Source organism: Elephas maximus, chromosome 12 (assembly GCF_024166365.1).
Source record: "Elephas maximus indicus isolate mEleMax1 chromosome 12, mEleMax1 primary haplotype, whole genome shotgun sequence".
In the NCBI taxonomy this organism is placed as follows: domain Eukaryota; kingdom Metazoa; phylum Chordata; class Mammalia; order Proboscidea; family Elephantidae; genus Elephas; species Elephas maximus.
The window spans coordinates 100,323,104-100,347,291 of record NC_064830.1 but is presented as its reverse complement, the minus strand read 5'-3'; the positions used below and the strand labels follow the sequence as shown (position 1 = coordinate 100,347,291).

Sequence of the window (24,188 nt, the reverse complement as noted above, 5' to 3'; positions counted from 1 at the left end):
TTTAAATGACTAGAATATTTCACTGTATGGATGGACAGATGTCATTTTTAATCTTTTCCTATTAAACACTGTTACCTTGTATATATATCATCTGAAGTGTGAGAATACAGCTGTAGGAGAAATATCAAGAAGTGATGTGAAGATACACTGTGGTACCTCTCCTGGTCCTGACTCTCTAGCCTGACCCCCTTCTAAGTGTCAAACATTTTTACCCAACTCCCTGCCTGGCATCTCCTCTGAGTGTCCCGCCTCTGTGTCAGCACTGCCAAATCAAATCACCATCTGAGCACCTGTCCTCCTTTTCCATTATTCACATCTCCCCAAGTGTCACCCTTCTCTTTGGTTACACAAACCAGAAACCTAGTCTTTGTCCTTGACACTTCCCTCCTGTTCACTCTGACGGCCGAGCCATCCCCAGGCCTGCCAGTTTTACTTCCTAAATGTCTCTCAAATCAGTCAACTTTCTTCACTTGGCCACGCACCTCCCTCACCCAAGCCCCAGTGTCTCTCTCCTGGAGGACTTTTAACGGTCTTCTGCCTTCTACACTCCCACCCTTTCTTCCCACCGGCCTGTTTTCCACACAGAATGAGCTTTTAAAATCACAAGTGTGATCCTGTCACTTCCATAATTAAAACCTATCAGTCTTCGAACAAAGGTCATACTGATGGTGACACCCCACAAGGCCCTGTGTAGACTGTGCAGTCATGGGAACCAGAGATTTCACTCACCATCCTTTGGTCTAGAACCTGTCCTCTCTTGGACACCCTCACCTAGCTCTCATTGACTCGTCTTTCAGCTCCTAAGTCTTCACTATCTCTCCAGACTGGATCAGACCCCCAGTTAAAGCCCATGACACCCTTTCTTACATCATTGCTCTTACTAGGGTTGTGATTTTCCATTTCTGTCTGTGGTCATCAGGTTCACTTTTCTTTCCTTCACTAGACTGTGAGCTCCATGAGGGCACGAACCAAGGCTGTTTTGCTCACCATGTTGCCCTAATCCCTAGCATATTATAGGTACTCTTAAGTAAACTCTTGTTGGTGACGTGGGATAGTTTTTGGCACATATGAAGATGTTTTATAAATTATGAAGAATCCTACAATAAAGGTGGTGATTTTTTAATCCATGTTTAAAAACAAAACTAAGCTATGGAGGATATCCTCCATGTGTGTGAGTAATGATGACTGAGGAATTTCTCCCTTAGGGCCCCTTGATCCCAGCGTAGACCCTTCTGCAGTTCAGGTCAACAAAAGTGCCTACTCTGTGCTAGGCCCGATCCTGGGTGTAGGGCTTGCAGAAATTAATAAGATCCAGACCCTGCCCTCAAGCAGCTCATAGTATTTTATTTTTAAAAACCCAAGGTTACTTTAAATCTGTCTTAATGTGGCTTTTTCGGGTGGCCCTGGCATTATAGAAAGCTTTGTACAAATTGGGAGATGGGTATGACTCTTCCTTTTCATCTGAGCAGAGAAAATTTTCCCCACGGTTTCCTGTAATGATTTTCACCTCTTCTATTTGGCGATTTCTTTAGAAAAACCCCCTGCTTGAGAGGGAAAGAGAGCGTCTGAACGAACCCAGGCCAAGTAAGGCTCATTTCGCCTTCTCTTTTGTTGAACATAAACTTGCGTAGCGTCCACTCATCAGGATCTGTCTGTCTGTCTGTTCTTTATCCCCAGGAAACCTGTAGGAAGTGTCAGGGACTCTGGAAAGAGCACAATGGTCTCACCTGTGAAGAGCTGGCTGAGAAAGACGACATCAAGTACCGAACATCTATGTGAGTAACATTATTCAGAGGGGCTTACCAAACACTTCTCAACTTCCAAGTCAGCCCTGTCTTTTTGGCACAGGAAGCAGTTGTGTATTGTGGGGCCAGCAAGCTCTGAAGTCACCCCAGTCTAGGATGGTCTTAGGGAAGTGACCTAATCCTGGAGCCCTGTTTCCTTATCTCTGCAGCCTCATGGAGCTATGCTGAAAGTCAGATATAACTTGTATAAAATGCCTGGCACATAGGAATTCAGTAAATGTTGGTCCCTCTTCTCCTTATTGTCTAGATAAATAAGCAAGTAACACATTTTAATTAGATTAGGATACTGGTGGCCTCAGATACTAAGTAGAATTACCAGCCTCCAGAATGAAAAAGCATGCGATCGCATAATAAGAATCATTGCTTATCTAGCCCTCCCTATGTGGCTGAGCGCTTTACAGATGGTAACTTATTGCTGTTTAAGTTAAAGGCAAAGCTTCTGTAGAAGGGAAACCCAAAAATACAGTGGCTTCAATACTACAGAAGCCTATTTCTCTGTCATAAAATAGACCACCCAGCCTTGTCGGGTTGATAGGCACATCCGTCCCACAAGGTCATTCAGGAGCATAGGTTCCTTCTCACTGCTTCACCATTCCCCCGTTCCCCGAGGTATAGTCCTCATCTGTATGATTGTGACTGGGTCCAGCCCCTAGGAGTGGAGAAAGAAAGAGACAAGTTACCAGGGCAGGCAGTTTGCCTTTAAGCTGTAAGTAACACAGAAGTTAAAGCCACTGCTTCTGCTCATACCCATTGGTCTAGACTTAGTCATGTGGCCACACCTAGCTCCAAGGTAGACACAAAATGTAGACTGTAGTTCCCAAAATCCAAAAAGGCCTACCAAGTGTTGGGCTGCTTCTTAGCGGCAGGGAATACAGCATGCAGCAATGTGTGCTTGACTTTGCCAAGGATATGCTGACACACACCCCCGAGCCCCAGAACTTCATAGCAAATACAAGTCCCTGTGTTTTCAAGGGATTTATCTCCCACCTTCTGGCATGAGTGTACCTTACATAGGATACATCCTAGAGTAACTGCAGCTTCCTATTCACCAGGCTCTATCGACATGTCATTTGAATAGCAGACCAGTATGTTGTCCTGCTGGATGACAGATTATCAAGGTCTTTGTAAATGGCTTGTGGTATTCTCTGCTTATTGGGCAGAGAATAAAAGCATTTTCTGGATCAGTAGCTGCATACCAGTTGCCAGGGGCTATGTTTATCTGCTCTGGTAAAAAATGACATCTGGAACAGCAGCTGCAATTGGCCTCAGCACCTGATTAGGCTTATGGTAATGCACTGTTCTTCTCCAAGACCCATTCTCCTGTTTAGGCTGAACAGGGAAGCAAAGGAGGTGTGTGGGAATCAGCACCTCTGCATCTTTGATGGAAGTGCCAGTGTCAAAATTGAGTCCCACAGGAAGCTGGCATTATTTTTTATAGAGAGGAAGCGCTCCAGGGGCTTCCATGTGCTTCTCTCTACCATCTAGCCCTCACTCCATGGATCTGCGAACCAAGTAATCCTACCAGTTCCAAAGTGTCAAAAACAAGAAACAGCAGGGTACACACGGGGAATTATAAGCAGTTTGTTGTTGCCGAATCATAAAATGCAGCATAAGAGATACCAGAGGCTAAATCTTGGCACCTTGAATGGCATATTAAGAAACTTAGACTTTGACCTGTCAGTAGCGAAAAGCCATTACAGCTTCTTTGTTTGATTATCTTACTTAGGAAGATTGCCAAGTATCCACAAAAATGGAAATAATAGTGTAATGAATCCCCAACAGTTATTAATATTTTGCCATATTTGCTTCATCTATCACATTTTTCTTACTTGCTTTGAAATTGCTATTGTATTTTAAAGCAAATGTAATCCCTGGCAGCATGTCATTTCATCCCTAAATACTTCCATATGCATGTTTTCTTCTTACATAGAACTATTAACAAAATTGACATTTTGTGTGTGATAACATCTCATACTCAGTTCACAATCAAATTTCCCCACTTGTCTCAAAATAGCTTTCATTGTGCACTACAATTTGTTCGGGTCAGGATCCAGACAAGGCCCATTAATTGTGAACAGACCAAAGACAGTTGACCTGTAGTGTATCTTACTTCTGGATTTGGCTCCTTCCTCAAGGTGTCGTTTAACTTGTTTCTCTGTCCTTGTATTTCCTGTAAGTTAGAATTCAGGTCTAAAAGCTTCATTAGATTCACGATCAACATTTTTGGCAAGAATAGGTGATGCTGTGCATTTCCTATTACATCACACCAAGAGGTCCCTAGTGTCTGGTCCCTCTACTGAATGCTTTTAAGCAATTTAATGGCATGGCCAAAGTTACATTGTTTGATGGCTCTATGGTAAATAGCTTTAAGGAAAGCAAGTCCGGGGTTAAGTCCAAGTCACTCTATTATAAGGCCCTAAATTTATAGCTATGATCTTGTGGATGGAGAAGAGGGGATGGACTTAAGAAATAATTTAAGAAGTAAAATAGCAGGACTTTGGTGGCTGATTGGATATGGGAGGTGAGAATGGAAGGAAGTCAAGGATGACTCAGGTTTCTAGTTTGGGTGACAGAACTACACAAATGAACACAGAGAATCAGGAGGGTAAGATGTGGAGTGAAGGAAAATGAAGGCTTCTGCTGTGGCCGTGTCAAGTCAGTAACCTTGTTCAACAAACTTTGAGTCTTCTCAAAAACTAGACACTCAAAAGAGTGATGTCACTGGAAATGGCAAAGTAGGGAAGTCAGCAGCCCATCTCTCTGGTAAAGCAACTATTAACCTGGCAAAAACTGTCAGAATCAACTTTTCCTGATCTTTGGAGTCTAATAAACTTAAAACCACCGGGGGAGTGCTTAATGAAGAAAACCAAAAAACCAAACCCACAGCTGTTGCATTGATTCCCATACATAGCAACCCTGTAGGACAGAGTAGAACTGCCCCATAGGGTTTCCAAGGCTGTAAATCTTGATGGAAGCAGACTGCCACATCTTTCCCCCCTGGAGCGTACGGTGGGGAATTGCCAACCTTTTGGTTGGCATTCAAGTGCTTTAACCACTACACCATCAGCACTCCTTTAATGGAGAAGCTGCTAAATTTTGGTAAGAGTTTTGTGGTGTTTTTACTTAATCACCTACCACCCCCCACTCCCCAGCATAGTGGCAGCAATGGGGACAGCAGCCCACATTTCTGGTGCAGCTTGCTGGTGTCAAAAGGGGGAATATGGACTGTGGAAATTATAGAACAATATCATTAATGTCACATCCGAGCAAAATTTTGCTGAAGATCATTCAAAAACGGCTGCAGCAGCATATCAGCAGGGAACTGCTAGAAATTCAGGCTGGTTTCAGAAGAGGACGTGGAACCAGGGATATCACTGCTGATGTCAGATGGATCGTGGCTGAAAGCAGAGAGTACCAGAAGGATGTTTACCAGTGTTTTATTGACTATCAAAAGGCATTCAGCTGTGTGGATCATAACAAATTTATGGATAACATTGCAAAGAATGGGAATTCCAGAACACTTAATTTTGCTCACGAGGAACCTTTACATAGATCAAGAGGCCACTGTTCGGACAGAACAAGGGGATACTGATTGGTTTAAAGTCAGGAAAGGTGTGCGTCAGGATTGTATTCTTTCACCATACCTATTCAATCTGTATGCTGAGCAAATAATCCGAGAAGCTGGACTATATGAAGAAGAACGGGGCATCAGGATTGGAGGAAGACTCATTAACAACCTGCATTATGCAGATGACACAACCTTGCTTGCTGAAAGTGAAAAGGACTTGAAGCACTTGCTGATGAAGATCAAAGACCACAGCCTTCAGTATGGATTTCACCTCAACATAAAGAAAACAAAAATCCTCACAACTGGACCAATGAGCAACATCATGATAAACGGAGAAAAGATTGAAGTTGTCAAGGATTTCATTTTGCTTAGATCCACAGTCAACATACACGGAAGCAGCAGTCAAGAAATCAAAAGACACATTGCATTGAGTAAATCTGCTGCAAAGGACCTCTTTAAAGTGTTGAAGTGCAAAGATGTTATCTTGAAGACTAAGGCGTGCCTGACCCAATCCATGGTATTTTCAGTCGCATCATATGCATGTGAAAGCTGGACAATCAATAAGGAAGACCGAAGAAGAGTTGACGCCTTTGAATTGTGGTATTGGTGAAGAATATTGAATATACCATGGACTGCCAGAAGAATGAACAAATCTGTCTTGGAAGAAGTACAACCAGAATGCTCCTTAGAAGCAAGGATGGCGAGACTGTGTCTTACATACTTTGGACATGTTGTCAGGAGGGATCAGTCCCTGGAGAAGGGCGTCATGCTTGGCAGAGTACAGGGTCAGCGGAAAAGAGGGAGACCTTCAACGAGGTGGATTGTCACAGTGGCTGCAACAATGAGCTCAAGCATAACAACAATTGTGAGGATGGCGCAGGACCAGACAGTGTCTCGTTCTGTTGTGCATAGGGTCGCTATGAGTCAGAACCAACTCAACGGCACATACAACAACAGCAACAGGAATCGTGATTGTTTTGACCTCTCTGTTGACGACCTCAAAAGGTCAGCAGTTTGAACCCACCGGCCACTTTGTGAGAGAAAGACATGGTGGTCTGCTTCTGTAAAGATTACAGCCTTGGAAACCCTGTGGGGCAGTTCTACTCTGTCCTATAGGGTTGCTATGAGTTGGAATGGATTCAGTGGCAATGTGTTTTTTGGTTTGGTTGCTGACCTGAGGAATCAGCTTGTAGGTTTACTTTTGTTTCACACCTGCTACCCTTCCCCCCCACCATCGGATTTTCTCAGGGTCCGAATAGCCCCCTGAGCAGCTTTTGTCAAAAGAATTTAAAGGTATATATGTGTATGTGTGTATGTATATATATATATATATATATATACACACACATATATACACTAACCACAAACTCATAGGGTCACTGTGAGTCAGAATCCACTCGTCGGCCTTTTTTGTTTTTTATACTAACCACAGCTTCCTGAGGCAAGGGATAACCAGTGGGGCGAGCAATAGACATATTGAAAAGGAAGAGGCTCGGGACAGAGGTGCATGAGGGAATGGGAGCTTTGAAAAGCTCCTGTGTAGACCAGGGGATCTAAAATGCATTTCATGCCCAGGGCTAGAAGCATGCTCAGAAAGGACTTGAGAAGACCTTAAGCTTTAATCTCCTGTTGATCTTTAGATGCTGTTCAAGCAGGAAGTGAAGGCTAAGAAAGAGTTGTAAACAGCCTGGCTAAGATTTAAGGAGTGTCCCAAATCACAGTCAGTCCAATCTGCAAAGACCAGGAGAACATTTTTTTTTGTATCCATTTGTTTGTTTGGCTCCAAACATGTAGGGAAACCTCTCTCTAGTTACTGGCTGACCACTGAGATAACAGAAGAGACTTCAGTGACTACCCATGACAAGGAATGCACTTTTTGCAAAAATAGTTTGGACAGATCACTAAACAAACAGATGGCTACAGCTCTCAACTTACTACAAAGCTACAGTAATCAAAACAGTATGGCAGTGGCATAAGGATAGATGGACATATCAATAGAATATAATTGAAAGTCCAGAAATAAACTCATATATCTATTGTGAATTGATTTTCAACAAAGGTGCTAAGACCATCCAATGGGGGGAAAATAGTTTCTTCAACAAGTGGTGCTGCGACAACTGTGTTTCTGCATGCAAAGGAATGAAGTTATACCCTTACCTCACACCATACGTAAAATTTAACTCAAAATGGATCAAAGACCTAATATAAGAGTTGAAACTGTAAAACTCTTAGAGAAAGCATAGGAATAAATCTTCATGACCTAGATTTGAAATGGTTTCTTAGATACGACACCAGAAGCACAAGAAACAGAAGAAAAAATTGGACTTTATCAAAATTAAAAACTTCTGTGCTGCAAATGATTCCAACAAGAAAATGAAAAGGCAACCCACAGAATGGGAGGCAATGTTTGTAAATCATATATCTAATTAAGGGCTTGTATATAGAATATTTTTTTTATATAGAATATATAAAGAATTCTTACAACTCAATAATAAAAAGTTGAATAATCCAGTTTAAAAATGGACAAAGGATCTAAATAGGTATAGCTCCAAAAAAGATATATAAATGGCCAGTAAGTGTATGAAAACATGCCAAATATTATTAGCCATTAAAACATAAACCCATTGCCATCAAGTCAATTCCAACTCATAGCAACCCTATAGGACAGAATAGAACTGCCCCATAGAGTTTCCAGGGAGCGTTTGGTGGATCCGAACTACTGACCTTTTGGTTAGCAGCCGTGGCTCTTAACCACTACACCACCAGTGTTTCCTATTAGCCATCAGGAAAACACAAATCAAAACCACAATGAGATGTCACCTACCAGGATAGCCATTTATCTATCGTCTGTCTATCTGTCTGTCTGTCTATCTACCTATCTATCTATCTAATCTGTCATCTATCTATCTTTATCTATCTGTCTAATCTATATCTATCTATCTATCATCTATTTATTTATTTTAAGGAAAATAGTAAGTGTTGGCAAGGATGTGGAGAAATTGGAACCCTCATGCATTGTTCCTGGGAATATAAAATGGTGGAAAACAGTTTGGCAGTTCTTCAACAAGTTAAAATAGAATTACCATATGTCTCAGCAATTCTTCTCCTAGGTATATACCCGAAAGAATTGAAAACAGGTGTTCAAACAAAAACTTGGACACAGATGTTCATAGCAGCACTGTTTACAATAGCCTAAAGGTGGAAAGAACCAAAACGTCCATCAGCTAATGAATGGATAAACAAAATGTGGTGTATCCATACAATAGAAGGTGACTCAGCCATAAAAAGGAATGAAGTACTGATACATGCTACAACACGGATGAACCTTGAAAACATTATGCTTGAGTGAGAGAAACTGTACATAAAAGGCTTCTTACATAAATGTAATTCCATTTATATGAAATATCCAGGACAGGCCTATCCATAGAGATATAGAGCAGATTAGTCATTGCGAGGTGATTGGAGGAGGGAAATGGAAAGTAACTGATCAGTGGATACAGGATTTCCTTTTGGGATAAAAATATTCTTGAAGTAGATAGTAGTGGTGATTGCATAGCGTTGTGAAGGTAGCAAATGCCACTGAATTGTACACTTTAAAGTGGTAAATACTGTGTGTGCCACTATAATAAATACACACTCAAAAAGGAAAGCCTCGTAAGATTTCAAAAGCATACGCCAGAAGATCTAAAGCCAGCTCCCAAAGAGGAGTTCCCAACGTAGTGGTGAGAACAAACAGTCGTGAAATCAGGGGGTCAGGGTTGGTAGTGTCAGGGAAGGCAATGAGCCTTCCTGTTTGCACACAAGGCCACAGACCCAGCTGCAGCTCAGGCTTTCCTTCCCGTCCTGTCCCTTGGAGCACATCCTGTGGAGTCACTTCCAGCCAGAAGTCATTCCTGAGCTGTTTGTTTCTTGCAAGTTCAGAATCTAGTAGTTCCCAAACCATCTTCACCCCGTAAAAGATTCATCTCTGACTTCTCCCCTATCCCATTTTGCACTTCTGTGTTACTGGTTGGCGGGGGGGTCACTGCATCCTATTAGCGATCCTTTTGGTATGGGGCCATTCAGCTTAAGTATAGGGTCATACTGGCCCTATGTAGTACTGTTGGTTTGAATGCAAAAGCCCATTTCTCCATCCACTTGAGAAGTACCTTTTCTTCCCCCCGCCCAACACCCATTTTTAATTCTCATGGGTGACAAACAGCTTGATAGAACAGAGTAAGCAAAAGCACCCTCCTTCCTGAGCCTTCTGGAAAGGACTTCTTAGCCAGGATTCTTTCCAACCACTACTCTCACACACCGCAGCCTAAGCAGCCTGCCCCAGCCAGCCGACCGGCGTGCTCCAGCTTACAGCCACGTCTCAGTCTCAGGAGTGCTCTTACAGAGCATGTTTGTGCAGGAGTAAAATTGGCATTGTGTTTTGGGCACAGACTTTCATATTGGAAACTTTTTCATCGAACCCTGTGAGTCATAACAGGAAGCATTGGGAAGTGTCCTCACAGTCAGTAACTAAAATCACAAACATATTTTCTATACTATGAAGTTGGCACTAATAAATTTTGCTTTATTTCAACTTTGTCTCCTTGACAGTGTTTCCGGTTCAGCAAAACTGAGAACTCATTTGTTCTTCTGTAACTTGAACTAGGTTTAGATTCTTTCCAAGCTGGGGATCTGCCTTCCTTCATTTGGGACCATTCACAAATGAGACGAGAATGAATACCAGCCAATTTTTTTTAATGCATTTTTGCTATTTTTATACACATGATCTGGCTTCTAAGGAACATTCTAGAATAGTCTTGTAAATGTTAATAATTTAAAACATTTGCCTGCCCCCAGACTCACCTGGCTGCTCTTTTACTTAGTAGAAAAACAAAGCAGTGGGAAGAAGGAGGCTGAGTTTTCTCAGCTTCAGGAGAGGGTCTTCAGATCTGAACTCGTATCTAGACCACTACAGGCTGTAAAAACTGAAGCTGTTCTTCCTGGCCACCACTCTGGGTTCCTACTTGAGGGGATAAGACATGCTCAGAGGAGGTTGGAAGAGACCCAGTTTCAGGACTGTCCCCCTCTGGGCCCTTTCTACTGGTCCCTAGTCTCTTGACTCCCTTCTGTCAGGATCATGCCAAGTAGTCCAGCGGTACAGCCTCTCCCTGCAGGAGTTCAGCTCCACAGATGACAACAGACATAGACAACAGTAGGCCAAGGTGAAAAATCTTTGTTTGGAGTTATGAACAGAGCTACACTGTGGGTGTAGCTAATTCAGCACTGTCCACTTTTGACAAAGAACCAAGATTTGTCATTTTGACTCTTTAGTCATTTCCCCTCCACATGAGTGAAAATGTTTTTGGAATCAGCATCCTCCCTGCAGGCTTCCCGTTGGCCAGGCTGAGTTGTACACATGCCCATCCTTGGTGGCAGGCAGTCTGGGAATGTGAGATTCTGACATCGTCAACTTCTGTCATGGGAGGTGGGCTCTGCCAGCCGGGAAAAAGGCATACTGGCTATTGGACTGCCCCCAACCCTGTCTACCCCACCTCCAAGCCAAGTATTCAAAACCATGTGGTGGTGTTATGGATTGAACTGTGTCCACCAAAAATATGTTTTGTAAATCCTAACCTTTATGCCTGTGGTGGAGCCCTGGTGGTGTAGTGGTTAAGCATTCGGCTGCCAACCAGTTGGTCAGCAGTTCCAATCTTCTAGCCACTCCTTGGAAATCTTATGGAGCAGTTCTCTGTCTATAGGGTCACTAAGAGTTGGAATTAACCCAGTGGCAACAGGTTTGGTTTTTTATACCTGTGATTATAATCCCTTTTGGGAATGGGTTTTCTTTGTTAAAGAGATAGGATTAGTGTAGGTGTGTCTCAGTCAATGTATTTGGAGATAAAAGAGAGATTAAACAAGCAAGCAAGAGAAGCCAGATGGGGAAGGAGAGATGCCAAGCCACATGGAGATCACCCTGGAGCAGACACTCAAGCAGACAAGGACCTTCCTCCAGAGCCAACAGAGAGATATAAAGCCTTCCCCTAGAGCCGGCACTCTGAATTTGGGCTTCCAGCCTCCTAAACTGTGAGAAAATAAATTTCTGTTTGTTAAAGCCACCCATTTGTGGCATTTCTGTTATAGCAGCGCTAGATAACTAAGACAGATGTGTAGCGAAGACTCTGGCTTCCTGGTTCCCAGCTATCCAGCTTTGTGTATGTAACACATTCTTTAGGAAGACCTTCGTTTTTCTGCTCAAACTTAAGCCTACAGGGACCCCTTTAACAAACACAGCAAGCCTTTGCTAAATGTTCAGTGCTAGGCACTGTGCCACAGTACTTAATGTCCTGTCTGTAACCCTCGAAACACTCAGAAAGCTGACTTTTTCCTATTAAAAAAATAAGGAAACCCAAGCAGTTGGGTAATTTGTCCAAGGTCATAGAGCTGATAAACTTTGAGCCCAGTTCTCCAACTCCAGAAGGGCAGGCTGTGCAATCATTATATATGGAAAGGAATGAATACTTAATTGCCATAATGTTTTTCTTGCCTCTTCATCTTTCCTGCCATCTACAATCATGATTTTTTTTTTTTTTTTAGTGAAGAAAAAATGACTGCTGCCCGCATTAGGAAATGCCACAAGTGTGGAACCGGCCTCATCAAATCTGAAGGCTGCAACCGCATGTCTTGCCGCTGCGGCGCCCAAATGTGCTACCTCTGCCGAGTGTCTATCAACGGATACGACCATTTCTGCCAGCACCCTCGGTCCCCAGGAGCCCCTTGCCAGGAGTGCTCCAGATGTTCTCTCTGGACCGACCCCACTGTGAGTGCATGCGTGCATCGAGGGGAGAGGGCAGATCAGTGAGTGTAATCCAGGAAGACGGTGTATATTTGTAAGAATTTTGACTCATGAAAAGATAGCAGATTCTATAGATGGATAGCCAGGAAATACTGAGAAAGTAATTAGAAAGCTACTCTTCAGAAAGCTGCATGCCCCGATAAATTCTTTCCGTCCTTTAGTGAATAAGAATGTTCTGTCCTTTGAAATATTCCAGAGCGTAGAAGAGTGAGGAAAGTTTTACATGTATTTGTATAAAGCCAGCATAACGCTGGTAACAAATCCTTGACAGATACAGACCAAAAAAAAAACGTAGTCATGGCCTAACTTATGAATTTGCACTTTAAAATCCTAGCAAATAGAAACCGTGACCAGGTGGACTTATTCCAGAAATGCAAGGATGGTTTAATATTAAGAATTCTGTTAATATAATTCACTACATGATATCTTCACCTGGTAAAAAGGCATTTTAATAAAATCAAATATCCAGTAACGATTTAAGTTTTAAAAACAGTATCAGAAGGATGCTTCCTAAATGAAGTCTAAAACCTACTTTAAAATAGTTGTTTGCATGTGTTTAATAGTGAAAACACATAGAACCTTTCCCAGTAAAGTCAAGGAAGAGACTATCACTGCTATTTTGTTCTGAAACTGCCAGTTAGTGAAATTAGTTGAGAGATGAAGATAAGAGGCATAAACATTGGAGAAGGTAATAGCTGATATTTACTGGGTACCTCCTGTGTGTCAGACACTGCTTTAATCATTCTTACATTTAAAGAAGAAAGGGAAATTTACCGTTTTAAACTAGAAAAATATAAATAACTAGAAAGCTATTAGAAGCATTGGAAAGATAGCGAAATACAAAATAAAGGGACATCGTATCATTCATACGGTAGCAATAACAAAAACAAACCAGTTGTCATCGAGTCAACTCCAACTCATGGTGACCTCGTGTGTCAGAGTAGAACTGTGCTCCCGAGGGTTTCCAGTGACTGAGTTTTCAGAAGTAGATCGCCAGGTCTTCTGAGGCACCTCTCTGGGTAGACTTGAACCTCCAGCCTTTCTGTAGCGGCCAAGCGCTTATCATTTGCACCACCTGGGGCTTCACAGTAGCAATACAAATCATGAAATACTCTAGAAATGAATTTTAACAAGAAATACGTAGAAACAGGAAGAAAACTATAAGCTCTCTTGAAGGGCGTAAAGAGACTTGGACATGTCGAGAAATATGCTTTGTTTTTAGATACGTTTTGATATTAGATAGCTACCAGTTCTTAAAATAATCTTTAAATTTGAAGCCATCACAGTCAGTTCTAAGTTGACCTGGGAGAATAACTGTGTCATATGTGAAAAGATTTGTTCTATGAAATAGTAAAATGTATTACAAAGCCACAGGATGTGAGAACGCCTGCTTCAGTATAACAGAATTCCTTACTAACTTGGAGCAAGTGAAAGGTCTTGAGAAAGTGCCCAAAAGGGACCTTGGAGACAGCCTGGTGATAAACAGTCACTTCTCAGCGTTTACGTGGGTCAGGTGACGATTACCTGCATAGAGGAGAAACATACTTTGTCCCTGAAAGGGAAGGCCGTATTACAGGGAGGTCACTTCTCTGCAGAGTAATCTAGAACTATAATGCAGTTCCCATCAAAACTCTGTAGGATTTGTTTTTTCTTGAAAATTTACAATAATGCTTATATGGATAAATGTTGAGTTTAGTCAAGAAGGTTTTGAAAATGAGACGAATTTTTACTATAAGGCTACACTAATCAAAACCATGTGGACGTATATAATACTGAAGTAAACAATAGATTAAAGGGACAAAATAGAGCCCCAGAAACACACCCATGAGAGTTTATTGTATGATGAAAATATCATTTCACATCACTGGAGAAATAATAGAGTCATTCACTAGTTAGTACTACAAAGGAAGTATGAGGGTAGGATGGCCAGAGCCGGAGGAGGGGCGCCTGCTTAAGATTGCATGATCTGGGAAAGCATGCCTGTGAGGGACATTTGCAGTGAGGCCTATGTGGTGAGGAGGTGCTAGATGGGCAGAAACCAGTGTGGCCTGTTTGAGGGACAGAAGGAAGACCACAATGGCTTGAAGGTAGAGAGCTGGGTGGAGGGAAGTAGGAGAGGCTGGCACAGGTTCAGGTCAGAATTTCACTCCAAGTTTAATGAGAAGGCATCGCAGGGCTGTAATTAGGGGAGTTAAATTGACCAGATTTACGGTTCCCAGATCATACTGGCTACTATGTGGGGGAGAGAGGACATTCAATAACAGTTTTTTTGCGAATTGGTAATCATTTGGAAATAAATCAAGGTCAGGCCAAAAATATTTAAATTCTCTTTGGCAAAGGGCACTGTAAACAAAGATAAAGGTAAATGAAAAGCTGGGGAAATAGTTGTAACATTTAAGATACAGATTAATGTTCTTAATATGTAAAGCGTAATATAACTCAAAAGAAATCAGTAAACATCCCTGTATTAATAAGGATCGATCTGTCTGTGAATAATAGAAAGCCCCAAAACAGCAGTGGCTTAAACAAAATGGAAGTTTATTTCTCCCTCATGAATACAGACAGAGGTGAACAGCCCAGGCATGGGATAGCACGTTTGCCCATGAAATCATCAGGGACCCATGGCTTCCAGCTTTCCACTCTGCCGTCCTTCATGTCTAGCCAAAATTCCCGTCTGGTCATGGTCTGAGAAGGGGCTCAGGCAGCAGGAGTTAGAAGGGGCAAAGAACCTGCCTAGCTGTCTACTAAGGAGGGAATGTTTCCAGAAGTCACTGCTGCTTTGCTCTTATTAGCCAGAGCTTAATCACATGGCCTCACCAACTGCAAGAGGCTAGGGCACGTTGTCTTTCTTTTGGGTTATCATGGATCCAGCTAAAAACCCTATTACTATGGAAGAAGGGAAGATAATATGTTGGGGGTCAATTCTTAATCTCTTCACTCCAAAAATGGGCAGGGGAATAAAAAAAAGAAGGAATACAAGTGGGCAAGAAAGCTTATAAAAAGCTACCGGCTTTTCTACCCAGCACCAGTCTGTTGGAGTCTTGTATCAGCCGCCCCCTAATAATCAGATAAACGCAAACGAAGAAGCACCTGTCAGGTGGGCGATACCCGCCCGTACTTGGTGAGGCTGTAGGAGGGCAGCGTTCTCATACACTGTCAGTGGGGATATAAATGGGCGTGACGGGCAGATGGGGAGTGCAAATCCAAAATTTTAACATGTATACCCTTGAGCTAACAGCTCCACCTACTAAAAAAAATGTATCCTAAGGCAGTAATTGGACATGTTCACAAAGGCGTATCTGCAAAACAGGTCGTCAGTTAGAATTGTGTAAATTTAGAAACCACCTGTAAATACTTCAAGAAATAGATGTGTTAAATAAATTATTGTATATGTTTACATTAGAATATCATACAGCTACAGAAAGTGATGCTGTATATCTATATTTAAAGACAGAGAGTGGTTTATACATAGAATACAGCAGCATGTAGAGCATGGGGTAACCCATGTTACCCCAGAGGCATGAGTGATGGGTGAATATGCAATGGATCAGGCACAAGAGACAATAAGGATGGTGGGGACTGTGACAGACAAGCCACTGTGTGGCCCCCATCAAAGGGACTGTGCTCAGAGTTACCATGTCTTCAAGTTTTTCCAGAGAAGCTGGAAATCTGTACTTTGATGTGAAATCTTCCGATTTTTAAAGATAAGTTATTAATACAAATATCTTTAAAACACTCTGTAGGCCAGCCAGAGGAGAGGTCTTGTTAGCCACAGCCTCTGACCTCCGGTGCAGAACGTGTCCAGGGGGGCTGACAAGAGGTGTTAGGGCAGCAGGGTGGCCACCTTCAGCCCAGTGTTAAAAAATGGTCCCTAATCCTCAGAACTACCTAAAGTTTTGAAACACAGCACATTCTCTGGAAACCAGCTGTCTGCACATCAGGAATGTTGAATCAAGGAACAGCCTCCGTCCCACTGGGTGGGCAGTTGGACTGAGGGATCGAAGAAATTGCTTCAGATTCCTAGGCTTGAGGACAGAGCGAGGCCCTTTCTCCAGTGACAGGAAATCTGTGAACACAGCAGAGGGCTTTTCTTAATAGAAAGACGGTGGCATTCTTCTCCTGGAGGCCGAGGGAGGGTGGGTGCAGCCGCAGTGGGAGCGGCATTCCCTGAAGTAATGCATGCCGCCCTTGCTGACAGACTTTCCCAGGCCTTGGGAATTCTGCCGACTGGCCGCCTCCAGTGGGGCCCAGGGATGGCTGCCGAGAGCTTCCAGAGGAAAGGGACCCTTTTCCTTCAGCTGGAATAGTGCTCCTAGAGCTGCGCTTCACCACTCTGGAAACAGCAGGCTGGGAGTTACCGCACGGGAGGCCGCCTAACAGTCCAGCGTATCCTCTGCGCTGTTGTTTTTTTTTTTTTTTCCTTCTTACTCTTGTTACTTCTCCTGCCACCTCTGTTTTCTTCCCATACATGGAATTGATTATAAAGGTCTCTAATGGCCTGTCACCCTGTTTGGGTGCTGTCACTGCCATCTTGTTTTCTTGTTGTATCATCGTCTTCTTGCCTCAGAAAAGTTCTGTATTTGCTCAAACGAAAGGAAGGCCAGGCAAACGCAGATGCCTCCGATTTCCTCTGGTCGCCAGAGCCGGAGATTTTGTTCCATTCGTCCCGTTCCCATCAGAGCAGGTTCTTGTGTCCGGAATCAGCCCAGTTTCCTTGATTCTCACCAGGACACCGATTGAATTCCAGCCCAGCATCTGTTGGGGCTTCTGAGAACACAAAGCCATTCAGAAAGCGAGGGAGACAAAGCAGGCACTGTCACCCGAGCTGTTCTTGGCTTCATTAACCCGCCAGGCCGGCGAAGAAGAAGCGCGCATTTGTCAGTGAGGGAGTTGTCCCCACGCGGGCTGGAGAGGGACTGAGTCTTCATCCTTAATGACTAGAGATGGCTCAGGAAACTGGACTAGCTCCCTGTTAGAAAGTGGACATTGTGAAGAGTATCTTACCTTCTTTGTTAAAGCCAGACATTTTTTGTCAAATGTAAGCCAAAAAGATTCAACCAAGAGTTTTATAAAATATATATTTTTTGGAGGAGGAGGTGACGGCAAGGGGGACAGAGAAGCAAACAGTTCTCCGGGTTGGGGGCAGCGTTCAAAGCCTAAATCTAGACCCACAAATGAGCAAACATGATTTTGCAGTATGAAAAGGCGTCCTAGGATGTCAGAGTGCAAATATCTGGCGTCTTTGCTGTGGTTGTGAGCCGGCCCAAGGGGGCAGGAGCTGGGTTTCACCGAGATGTGTCTTTATGTGACCGTTAGGAGTCACCATGAGAATAGTTGTCCACAGTCTGGTTTCTAGAAATATGGCAGGATCATAACAGCATGTTCTCTGTAAATACAAGGCTAAGTTTGTGTCTGCCTTGGGTTTGGCTATGAGAAACCGCTGAGAATTGTTTTCTACAAAGCCTTTATTTTTTGCAGTAAAGAGTTTGATGCATGCCCCGCTCACTTAAAACCCTGAGGCTTTTACAACCAGTTTACAGTTTGGTTCCACTCGGGAGGCCTGGCCATTTGGTTAGACTTACTCACTTTGCCCAAGCCCACAGTAGATTGAACCTAGCATTTATGTATATTAATATATTTGATTCTTGGGACAGCTCCCAAAGGCAGATGGTACCAGCCCAGATTTACCAAGGAGGAACCTTGCTGAAGATTGTGACCAGTAAATGGTAGCACTGGGTTGGTTTGTCCTCTGGGCGTATTAAACAGAGCCCCTCCCTCCCCTGGGTGCTCCAGCACCACCAGAGCCAGTGTCCTTGTCTGGGAGCACAGCCTTGATTCCCGAGCGCCTCCTGCTGAGGCCAAGGCCTGTGCAAGGGGACTGGGCACCTGTGGCCCTTGTTTGAGCAGCCAGAGAAAGGCATACGTGGCGGGGGTGAAAGAAGGGTGTTCAGAGAGGACTGAGGAGGAAAAGGCGGGTGCCTGGTAAGGAAAGATACACCAAACTTTGGGCTGGTGGCTAAGTTTTGGCTTCATCATTTTTTCTTTAGCTTTTTAAGTTTACTTTTTTCAAAAGAAAACAGTGACGGGAACCCCGTGTTGCCCATCACCAGCTTCCTTAGTCAGCAGCTCTTACGGCCTCGGCATGTGGCTTCTGGTCACTGTGTAAACACCAGTGTTTCTTGAGTGAGTGTGGTGGCAGCGCCATCACCAACACTGAGCACAGGTCCTTGCTGTCTCTTGGTGGCTGTGTGGCAGAGCAGCAGATGCCAGCTGGAGTGTGATCTTACAACACCCATCCCCCCGCACACGGGGAAAGTGGGATTCAGAGAGACCAGGCCACTCAGCCAGGACCTTAAACTTGGCAAAGGCAGACTGCACACCATTTTCTGGCCACCTTCTACTGTGCACAGCCCTAGGCCTTCTGAGCAATAGTGGCAGTGGTGCAGACACACAGTCTCCCTGAACCAGGGGCTCTCAGAGGGCCTCTCAGAGGGCCAGGACCCTCACCTGGCTCCATCACTATTGGGCAGATTGGGAACGGTAGAAGGGCGTGGCAGGTCTTGCCACCCTAACGACCCAACACTGGGTGTAGATGCCACTGAAGAGCTTTACAAGGAGGATAGGAGGCAGGGCTCAGCCCGTCTCCTCAGTCTAGTAAACATGGACTATTGGTACACATCTTCCCCAGCCAATTTCAGCAGCCACAGGCGGCGCACTTGACCCTGACTGGAGTCAAAACAAGGCCCCCGCTCCCCCTCTACCACGCCTCAAGCCCCCTCTGGAGGAGACGCCTCTTCAGAAAGGTGCTGGATGCTGGGCGTCTGTGATCTCTGGAGCTGCCTGCAGGAGGCTGTGTGGCTTGGCGCATCTTCCCCACCCCCAGCACAGCGTCCTGCCCTGTGGGGGCTGCTCCGCCCAGCTGCACAGCATATGGTGGGCCAAGTGCTCCCCTCTGCCAGCCCCCCCATTTCCTGTTGCAGGGGGACAGTAGGGGAGGCAGTTTGAGTCTGGTGTTGCTCAGGCGATCTGCAGCTGATCTGGGAATAATTTGAAACTGAATCTCAGCTCTTGGGAAGCCTTTCATGAAATCATTGCCAGTTTATTAACAACAGCTGTGGCCGGCCTGCTCTGGATCCGAGCCCCACCCCCACAATCCCAGGGAGATGGGGGCAGCGGTTGACATGCTTTTTAAGGGGAGAAGTTATAGCAAGAACAGTCTCCTATCCCTTCTCCGTGTTCACAGGAAGCAGGCCATAGGCTGCCAGCCTGGTGACTGGGAACGTTGGAGAAACCAGCTAAAAAGTAGTTAAGAGGTTTTGCAAGAACATCTTTGTGCCAAGTGCACAAACGTGTATTTTGGGAAATTACCAGCCTATGACTGGTGATTAATGCTGATACCTAATTTGTGAAATGATTCTCTTTCCCTTTTAACCACTTGTAGTTTCTCTTCCTTCACTGTCTACTGTCCAGGCCCCGCTACCTGGGCAGGGCTACCAGGGCTTTGTCATGAGGGACAAGTTACAGGATTGGGTTTTTTCCTTTCTTCTTGTTGGAAACCTTCCCGATGTGTTTCTAAAGAGGCTGGACCTGCCCCCCGGACACACACACACACACACGTTCTGCTTGTGCTTATCCCCCTCCATGTGAAGCCCTCGTGTCCCTGGTTCAGTCAGCTGGTTCAGGCCCAGCACTGCCTGCATCCTGCTGAGCTCAAAGGAAGTCAGAGAACGGAAATAAAACCTCCTCCGTGTTAGTTGCAGTCAGCTTGGTCTTTATTTAAAGCTCTGTCTACAACTGCTGGGACGCTCTGCCCTCAACTTTGCATCTGTGGGCAGTGTCAGTGGGTGCCGCCTGCTCCCTGCACTGGGCTCCTCACCTGTGTCCCCTCTCAGAGTGGCTGTGGGCAGCAATAGGAGGTGCAGGTTGTCTCCCTTCTACTTCAGCCTAATGTCTCTTCACACTCAGTCTGTTGACACCCTGCCCATCTTGGACAGCCTGGTTGCTAACCAGTGTCTCCTCCTCCATGTCCACCTAGCCTGGCTTGTCAGAAAGGAACTAGCCTGTGTGTCGCTCTGAATGGGTTCGTTAAGGTCACAGGGGCTTGAAGGAGAGCAGAGAAGGGAACTGATCCAGGACAGCTCGACCCCTCTTGAACACCCATGCTAAAGGCCAGGGAGGGGACTGCTAGAAGGGTCCCCGCCACCCTTAGTGGTGGCTTCCTGGGACCCTTGGGGATATCCATCCCAGTGGTAGACACCCAGCAGTCTTGCTGTGTCCCTGAACCTCCCGCCCATCCCAGACAGGGGAGGGGGCAGAGGGGCACAGGCCTCAAGCGGCTTCAGTCTCACCAACAACCCTAGTGAGGGCAGAGTAGGTGGAGGGGCCCAGCAGGTCACCCTGAAGCTCCCCAGTCCCAACTGACTGCCGGCCAGCCTAGGCTCTGTAAGCCCAGACTCCAGGAGCAGAGGACAGGCAGCAGCTGGGCCCGAGCTGGTCCTGACCCATCCCTTACCATCTAGTGATCTTTCTCTGAGCCTCCGTTTCCTCATGGGTAAGATCCCCCACTCAGCTCTCACCCCCACCCCCGACCCGTGCTGGGAAGAAGGGTGTGAGCTAAAGCAGAAGGCAGCTGTGGATACTGCCCCGCATGGAGAGCCTGTCAATTACCATCTCCATATCCCTTCTGAGCATGTGGGCGCCAATACAGAACAGCCAGTGGGAAACACACCTGTGTTCCCAGCAGTTGTCTCTGGGGAGTAATTGCAGGTGGGGTTTTTTCTTTCCCCCCTCTTTTTGTCATTGTGTTTTGTTTTGTTTTGTTTTCTCCCTAAAATTGCTTCAATGGATATATACTATTTTAATTATTAAGAAGGGAAATACTTTTTAACCCTTTTGTTTTTATTGATATAACTATATACCAGCCACTTTTAATGCCTCCGGACCTCATGAAACAAACAGACCTGTTGCCATCGAGTTGATTCCGACTCATAGTGACCCTATAGGACAGAGTAGAACTGCGCCATAGTTGCCAAGGAGCACCTGGTGGATATGAACTGCCGACCTTTTGGTTAACAGCCATAGCTCTTAACCAGTGTACCACCAGGGTTTCCTCACAGGTAGTCGTTATTCCAGTTCTAAAGCATTTAACATCAAGGTGGGTCCCTTTTGAAATGCCTGAAGCTCAGTGGACCCAGAGTTGGAGCCTCCTTATTATGTAGGTTGAGCATTCTATTAGGTGATGCTTCCTGGATGTGTTTTGTAAACTTTTGCCTTTTTTCCCTTACTTCCTTGAGATAAGGCTTGCAAGCATGATTGTGGCTTTCCTGTGTGATAGTTGAGGGGCCCTGATGGGTTTGTTTTGGTTTTTCTGTGTCACATTTGGGAAACCAGAGGTTCCCCCATGTAACCCAGTGGAACAGTGCTTGCAATAAACTATTTTTTTTTTTTTTAGTTCTTATTGCTGTATTGTCATACCACAGATCAGTGGCACCACAGTGCCACTTGCCTTATTGGTGGCTTATATTATTAGATCATATATCTCAAAATCCATAGCTCATATCAAAAATTCCACATTGATCTTTGAATCAGCATGCCATAATTAGTGAAAACACATAGCATCAAAAGAAGTTTTTTTAAATGAAAGAGCTTTAATGTACCTGAAATAAAAACCCTATTTTTGTGTAGCAAGAAGAGGGTAGAAAAAGAGAATTCTATGGGGTCCCATGGTATTCAAGACGTTGGTAGCCTCCTGAGAAGATGTGTCAGCAAGGAAATGCTGAAGGTTTGGTTCCCCTCCTCAGGAAGGGCCCAGACTACAGCTGTAATAAGAACTGCACCGGGTCACGGGAATTGGAGACTTAGCTACACAGTGGGTCATCCAGTCCTTTGTGCTTCAGTGACGGACCCTGCTCTGAAACATCAGGTTCTGGCCCAAGAGGTAAGGTATGTGCACCACCACCCTCAGAGCTCCCTGCGCACCCTGTGGTTAGGGAGCCTGCTGAAGCCTGTCTAGTGGACCCTGTAAGAGATGGCACCTGTACTTTGGGAGAACTGAGCCCAAGAAAATAACAATTGTTGCCTAAAAATTGCCAGGGAAGTGGCCCTTTCTCTGCTTTATTGACTCTTCACCTCCTTGAGCAGAGATGTTTTGTTCTTCCTTGCGTTGCCCCGTTCTCACATCTTGTATTTAGTGGAGAAAGGAAGGTTTCAGAGGAATTGAGCTCTACCCATCACAGAGAGAAAGAAGAGCCTTATTGTACTTCAAAGAGGGTAGGATGCACTGGTTCTAGGATAAAACAGAAACTAAAAATAGTCCCCTCTGACACAGTGTACAGGCCAGGCGGACAGAGTTCTGCCCGAGACTCTAGTTCACGACTGGGTGGTTTCTGTGGCTGAGAGCGTGTGGTTAACTGGTGGTTAAGCACTCGGGCTTGGAGACTAGACTGCTGGGACTCGAGCCTCACTGTGCCTCAGGTTCCTCGTCAGTGGTGTGGGGGTTAGTGAACAGCACCCAACTCCTGGAGTTGTTAAGGAGATTAAACAAGTACATGGACTGGCAGCAGAGCCTGGCATATAGTGAGTGCCCAGTCAGTGTCGCCTACCACCGTTGTTACCACTGTCCTTGACGCTTTAGAAGAGGTCATTTACTTCTCACAGCAAAACCTGTTTTAGGAATAAATAAATGCCAGGTTAGGTCTGGGATAGCACTGGCCTGGGGAGCCGCAAAACTGTAGCTCTTCCCATTACCTCACAGCCTCTCCATCGGAAACCAGCGCCACTTTAAGGTATAACTCAGTGTACCTCATTGTGGACAGTGCCTGCATTTCGTGGACCATGACTCCCCCTGGAGCGTGGAGGGAGGACGAAGTGGGGGGCAGTGAGTTCACCTACTCCTCTCTAGCCTCTCCTCACCTTCTTTCCTCCTGGCATTCCCCCTTCCACCAGCCTACGTGTGTTCTAGATTTGCAAAATAGCAAGCCTTTTTGACAAGCGTTCTTATTCACCGTGAGTTGTACTCAGGAGATGCCTAGAATGTTTCTCATGGGAACCTTCCTCCAGAAAGGATTCAGCAGCCCCCATCTGTCACTTAGGCCCAAACCCAAGGAGTGTTCTGAGGAGGGACCAGTCTGCGTGGTTAAACTCAAAATCAAACCTGAAACCTGTCTTTACTTTTTTTTTTTTTTAATAATACTTTGTTGTGCTTTCAGTGAAAGTTTACACAACAAGTTAGGTTCCCATTTCACTGTCTTTACTACTGACTTGAGGAACTAAAAATGGGAAAACTGCTTGTAGAAGAAACTTCTACCCCAAGTGGAGTCAAACATATTAGCTAAAAATGTAATCTTTTTCTTTAAAAAACAAAAGACTGCTTTAGTTCCAGCGTCCTGTGACTCCAGCCAGTTGGGAATAGTAGACGTCTGAGCTGTCTAACCCATATTCTAGGCATAACTGACACTTAGGATTTATGGTAAAAATCATTTCTCAGAATCATTGAGTGCCAGCACTTCATGGTGAGATGTAGGCTGCATTTAGAACCCAAGGACAGCACCTACCAGGAGAAGAGAGGACTTGAGAACAGATGACCTAGAGTCCACTCACCAAGTCAGGAGGGCAGTCCATGCCAAGAAGGACCAGGCAAAGGCTCAGGGAGGCTTTCTTCGGAAGGCAGGGAACCTGGCTTTGTGTCCTAAGGACACTGAGGTGTCTCCTCTCCAGGAAGGAACCTGGAATGCAGCATGGGTATCTGCACACGAATGGATGTGGCTGCTGGGTGTCCAGGGCCATAAGCTCAGAACCCCACTCCACCCCCAAACCCTAGAGGAGATCTAACTTGGATTTATTCTGTGGCGAACTTCTGTCAGGAATGTTTGGGCTTATTATAGGACAGGTAACATTGGTGACAATCAGGCAGTGCTCTGTGTGCTCCCACCTGCAGGGGCACTCTTGTCCCTCCTGCTTTACTTGTCCCATCAGAAGTATCATGAGA

General features: G+C 44.9%; 1 protein-coding gene across 4 annotated transcripts in view; it reads left to right on the top strand.

Moving 5' to 3' along the window:
* Positions 1 to 24,188, top strand: part of RNF216 (ring finger protein 216) — a 161,867-nt gene that overhangs the window by 124,080 nt on the left and 13,599 nt on the right. For 3 of the 4 annotated variants that reach the window (XR_007519747.1, XM_049904808.1, XM_049904807.1), the window contains exons 14-15: positions 1,678 to 1,775; positions 11,944 to 12,166. Coding sequence is in view for 2 of the 4 variants with exons in the window: in XM_049904808.1 (XP_049760765.1) it covers positions 1,678 to 1,775; positions 11,944 to 12,166 (321 nt within the window). In the remaining 2 variants the exon portion in view is untranslated. Of the gene's footprint in view, positions 1 to 1,677; positions 1,776 to 11,943; positions 22,140 to 24,188 lie in introns of all 4 variants that reach the window. The other variant, XR_007519748.1, reaches the window with a different exon arrangement.